The 6141-nt window shown below is 37.4% G+C and overlaps 1 protein-coding gene across 1 annotated transcript in view; it reads left to right on the plus strand.

The window, feature by feature from the left end:
- SMU2 (RED family protein) overlaps positions 1-2795 on the plus strand; it is a 34575-nt gene extending 31780 nt beyond the window's left edge. The window contains exons 6-12 of the mRNA XM_087392728.1: positions 138-227; positions 376-444; positions 641-727; positions 886-925; positions 1122-1492; positions 1579-1995; positions 2219-2795. Coding sequence (XP_087248854.1) covers positions 138-227; positions 376-444; positions 641-727; positions 886-925; positions 1122-1492; positions 1579-1995; positions 2219-2497 — 1353 coding nt within the window. The 3' untranslated portion in view covers positions 2498-2795. The remainder of the gene's footprint in view (positions 1-137; positions 228-375; positions 445-640; positions 728-885; positions 926-1121; positions 1493-1578; positions 1996-2218) is intronic.
- The last annotated feature ends 3346 nt before the right edge of the window (positions 2796-6141 follow it).

The raw sequence follows: 6141 nt of genomic DNA on the forward strand, positions 1-6141 counted from the left end.
GGGTTGATTGCTATATGTATTGATTGATTGTTCTGGTTTACATTTTGAGACTGAAAGTTACTTTACTCCTTTGCCAAATCTAGTCATCTTTTCCCCCTTAAAAGACTGGGGATTAATTTGGTATCTTGTTGATGCAGTTGATTTATCAATGGATAGTAAAGCCTCAGATTCTCAATAAAACAAATGAGATGTTCCTTCCTGGAAGAACGGCATTTGTTTATGATCTGGTAACGGAACTATCTCTATATGCTCTTAGGGAATGTGAGAATAAAAAATATGATTGCTTCTGGCTGTTGCATTGATTGCTGCATTGTAGCTTATGGTTGCCTGATTCTGATTCTGCACACTAGAGTAAAGCCAATTTGCTTTGTGTAGGAAGAGGAACTTTCCCACGACATTCCTACAACTGTTCACCGCAGTAAGGCTGACTGTCCTCCATCACAGGTTTGCAAAGATTATGTTTCTTGCTTTCTCCTTACTGGTCAGCAAAATCCTGTTAGGGTTGAGGATCTTTGCATTAAATAGAGTTTTGAATGGAATGCAAGTTTTCTTACAGTAGATGTATAGAGTCTAGCACGGCTTTGACGGGACGATTGTGGAGGGCTGATAGTTTCAGTTATGTTTGTTTCCTTATTTACAGGAGAGTGTCACGGTTGGAGTGGATGGGACTGTTTTGGAACGTATTGCAAAGATAATGACGTACCTGAGGCTGGGTGCCTCTGGAAAAGTACAAAATTCACTCTTCTGTGAAATTATTGTGAACTCTTTATTTGGAAGCTGTTGTAAAACCTTCATATGGTCAAACAAAAAGAAAAAAAACCATGTCTTAGATAGCTAGCTATTTCAAGTTTCTTAGAAAGGACTGAGTATGAATTTCTGTTGCAGATTTTGAAGAAAAAGAAGAAGGATAAAAACGAGAACCGAGGTAGTTATGCCCACATTGTTACGATAACCTTAACGATAAAAAAGGGGAGGAAAATGACAATTGTTTATTCTATATTGGAATAGTTTCCTATCATGTTTATACCCCCACCCTCACCGTTTTTTTGGAATAGTTATATACGATGTTTATCCCCGCAGCCTCACCCTTTCTTCTACTAATGATTCCTGCCTTCAAACAGTTAAAGGACTGTCGTCTCTGCCACATGAAGATGGCGGACTTTCTGTCCATCATGAAAGGATGCCAGAGGTTGGAGCTATGAATGGGTTATCAAAACAGCTGTATAATGACAGTCTACCTCCACCACCACCCCTGCGAACAGGACTAATAGACCAAGAGACTCAGGCATCCGTTCCTCGTCATGAAGAAGATGATATATTTGAAGGGGTCGGTGTAGATTATGTACCGTCCATGATCAATAATGTACAGAGTCCCCTCTCAGAGGATATGGAAGAATCTCCAAGAGAGACTCAGCGGACTTCCTATTTTGAGGAGCCTGGCTATGGACCTGCACCTCCACCACCGGAAACAAATCTGGATTGGTCGCAGCAGGTAACTGCGTCACACATTCTGCAAAAGGCATGTGTTGTGTGACCAAGTTGATGACACTTGAGCCTAATGAAATTGCTATTGTACAGGTAGGACATGATGCTATGCAGGGCCCCATGTTACCATCCTCATATCAGGGAGAATGGCAAGAATATCCTCCCCCACCTCCAGAAGCATATGCTGGTCCATGGCTTCCAGATCAGTTCCCCTATCCTGAACAGTATATGCACAGTCAGGTTCCAGATTTGACTGTTCAAGCAGGTGCTTTGCTCACAAAGGACCCCAGATTCATGACTCAAGAGGAGAAAGATCGTGGTATGGGTTCAGTTTTCAAGCGTGACGATCAACGGCTGCAACAACGAAGAGAGCTGGATGCTCGTGAAAAGGATCCTAACTTCATTTCTGAGAGCTATTCAGAGTGCTATCCTGGCTATCAGGAGTACAATCGTGAGATTGTAGATAGTGATGAAGATGAAGATCTGACGAAGATGGATATGGGTGGAAGGGTAAGAGTACATCCCTGTAGTTGTGCTTTATGCTTGATCTTATCATAGGGCTCTTTTAAAGTAAACTTTGGAGGTGTTCAAATACATTCTAAAAAGTTCCTTGTGCATTTTTTGTGGCTTCACGAGGGAGTAGATTCTTAGTGTCATTCATGCTCTCTTTGCAGATTTTTTGTTGCTTTCATGAGGGAAGAGATTCTTACTGTCATTCATGCTCTCTTTGCAGGCTAAAGGTCGTTTACATAGATGGGATTTCGAGACAGAGGAGGAATGGGCAAAATATAATGAGCAGAAGGAAGCAATGCCCAAGGCTGCTTTCCAATTCGGGGTTAAGATGCAGGATGGGAGAAAGACACGCAAACAAAACAAGGATCAAAAGTTGAACAATGAGCTTCACAAAATAAATCAGATCATGGACAGGAAGAAGAAAGAGAAGTCTGGTCCATATGAGGAGCCCAGCCACTTCGATGATGAGATTCATACCGCAAAACGTTTGCGAGTCTAAATCCTGTTTGCCCTATGAACTGTTGAAACTATTTTGCTAATTGTCACGTGCTTAGGGTTCTGAAGCACTAATAGTTATAAAGACTGATGTGCTCTTGTTTATCTTATAATGGGGGAGAGAAAGGCCTGCCATTTATATCTTAACACTAGTTTGGTAACTCAACAGGACATAGAAGTGTCCTGTTTCTAATCTGTTTTTTAATGTTTGAACCTCTATCCAATGTAAATACCCTTCAAGACGTATATTGTTGACTTGTTCAAGAACATGGAAAAATATTTATATAGATAAAAAGCTATGACAAGGCCTCCATTTTTCTTGCAACAATTGCATGGTTGCGTTTGGACTCGTTAGAACTGTTGGCTAAACAAAATTCAAGCATATAAGAAAATAAAATCAGATGCAACTTTCAATACTAACAAAATATCTCATGGTCATTAGAATTGAATTAACATGTATGTCACTGTTGGCTATAGCCTACTCAGTTATATATACCTATTAACCTACGTTTTATACTCGTAATTAACTTTTATTTTACACGATATAATATAACAGTAATTCATGAGTAATCATTTTTTGGCCATTCAATTAGGGTTCTCATAATCCAATACAATGGAGCTGAAGTGCCATTGAAACTTTCTATCTCTTCCAATGCTCTTATCTTACTATAAAATTGTGGGAATATATGTTATCTAACTCATATCATGTATAACCTTGCATGACGCGAAACTTTTCTCGAGGAGTATATTGCTTTTACCTTTACACTACATTACTCTCTAGGCACACTTACGACCATTTATCATTTGGATAGACAAAAAAAAAGATGATAAACCCTAATCTAAGGACTTGATAAAACTAATATTATCTTTGATCATTTCATCCATAGATAGAAACCTCAAAGTAAAAATACCTATCTTGAGAAAAAAATCATTAATTACAGGTCATTTTTAGTCAGTTTGACAACAAAAATAAGAGAAATTAGCAATTAAGGCTTAGATACTTTCTTAAATTTTGGTATTTGTTATTTAAATAATGTTTTTTTGACCATATACCAATGATTATAGACCCACTTTTCACAAAACTTGAAGTTGTTTTGGGGTGCTATTTTGACTACCTAGAATCTAGGGTGGAGAAAATTTTATAAATTTTAATCCTAGGACACATAATCATACCATATAAATTTTTTAAAATAAAATTTGGATCATAAGAAAGGACACTGAAGATAGGATTTGAAAATTCACTACATATAGGTCATGAAAATTCATCAAACATGGCCACTTAGTAGGACATTTTTATGTCTTAGGACACTTTTATGTTATGTTGCCAATCTAGTGTTAACCATTTGAAATTGAATTTGGCTCATGGCTGCTTTTGACATGAGATATATCTCCCTCCTTTCTCCATGTAAATGCGGAAACCTCACCTTCATCCAGGCTCAAAAAATGCAGGTGTATCATGTTTGCTTTTTCTTATGCACCAACTCAAGGACATTTGTGATCTTTGACTCTTAATTACAAAAAAGAATTCCTATGCCATATACCCATCTAGTAGGATTCAAAAAGCATTATTGGGCATAGAAATGGTGATGGCAGTCATCAGATTGTAGTAAATTTATTCATAAACAAAGATTGCTATGTCCATACCATTTATGCCAAAGAATACGTATTGCATTTGAATGAGTATCTATGGCTTGATATGCGATTGTGTTGGTGACAATGCTACCCCATGAGTGCTTTAGGCCAATAATATTCTCCACTTAGGCTCTAGATGCCATACTTGTCATCATCAGCATCGATTTTGCTATTATGATCTAGGAAGATCATCTTATAATGTTGTGACATGGTTGAAAAATGGTGTAGAATTAGATTCTATGAGCTCCTAGATTTGAAGAGCTGTAGCCTTCAACAAATAACAAATTTTGATGAAGACCACTTGTACAAATATTGTAGTAATGCATCAAACTATTTGATTATGATCACACTAAAAATCTATACTTCACTTTTTTTGGGGAAAAGGTGTACTTTATGTGCTGGAATGTTGCTGAAGACAAGGTTGGATATGGAGCTTTAAGGAAAGTCCTAATGGACATCCAAATTTGACCAAAATGGAGCATCATAGTGGACATTATGTGAAGTATACCTTGCGTGTAGTTAAATTAACCCTATTACTTAGAAATAAGTTGGCATGTTGGTTAGATTACACAAGGTTGGGTTAATCTTGGGTAAGTTTAACCTAGATCTTGGATTCAATTGAGTCTAGTTTAAAGTAACCCTAGGCTGAGATTAGGCTTAGGTTTGATTTGGGTCAAAGGCATGTAAAAGGTGAAGGCAAGATTTTAAGCTTGCTTATGAACGGTAGGGAGGTTCATGTGAAGGGTGAGGCTCAATCAATCCTTATGGTTGACCATGAATCATTACCAAGGTTTGTAAAGGTAGGAGGGAAATATAAAGGTTGGGTCAATGCAAGACTTGACTACAAATGGTGAGATAAGGCGTTGTGATTAGTGAGAGTAATACCCCTTATTGCAAACAGGAGAAAATTTAATAAACAACGTGAAGGGTAGTGGGCACTGTGAGTGATGAGATGTGGTGAGTATGAGACTGGTGTGTGTCACACTCGTCGATGCAATCTTCCAACTCCATGTTCCCACACTATAGAAACTCTTTGACTCTATGGGTGACTCCCAAGACAAAGTCCTCTCTTCAATCCTACACACGACTCATAAACCTAATATGATAGAATGATACACATCAAGATATAAAATTCCAAATTCATTTACCAAAAATTGCACTTTGTTCCTTGCTTACATAATCATCAAGGAGCTCTTGACACACAAGCAACAAAGCTTTATTGTGTGACACTTTGGCTACTATAGTGATGAGCTCGTAGTATAGATCCTGTATCTCCTGAGAGCTTCAATGGGGTCTTGTGTGATCACTCAACTTTGAAACTTTGTGAGTCGCAGACTTAACTATGCATGCACTAAGCCTAGCATAGCACCTTGTCACAGATGATCTCGATAAACATTAAAGACCTTAATTTTGGGCTTCAATGATGAAACCCTTAACAATTTTAGGGCTATTCCAAAAGCCCACATATTTCTCGAAAAAAGCTCATGACAAAACGCTTACTAAAAAATTTTCCCCAAATAAATGCACATATTGGATTTTGATGATAAAATACCTTGCTCATGGCTTGAGAAAGATCACGTTTTTTGTTAAAGAACACCTTGAAACATTGGGATGACGAAATGTGAAAAGACCTTGAAACAAAGCTTTGGAAATCTTGAGAAATATGTGAAATCACCCTTAGAAATTTCAATGATGTTCTTAAATATGTCCTTGAAATTTCCTTTAGTGAAACTTCAATAATTTCTTACAAACCTTCCTTCTTGTCTTGAAACATCATTGATATAGACCTCATAATTGAAACATCATTGATAATAGACCTCATTAAGGCTTGAAAAGCCTTTTAAAAATGCCTTAATAATGTTAGAAGTTAACCATAACACACCTTCTATTCTTTGAAGATTTTGAAGAGGCTTGAACAATGGGCTTGAGAAGATCTTGAAATGTTAAGGAGCTCAAATAAGGTTTGAATTTGGAAGAGGCCTCTTCAACTGTCAAGGAAGCTCAAAAAAAGATTTC

This window comes from Dipteris shenzhenensis, chromosome 21 (genome assembly GCF_047967505.1).
Source record: "Dipteris shenzhenensis isolate YYH24624 ecotype China chromosome 21, Dip_SZ_1.0, whole genome shotgun sequence".
NCBI lineage: Eukaryota > Viridiplantae > Streptophyta > Polypodiopsida > Gleicheniales > Dipteridaceae > Dipteris > Dipteris shenzhenensis.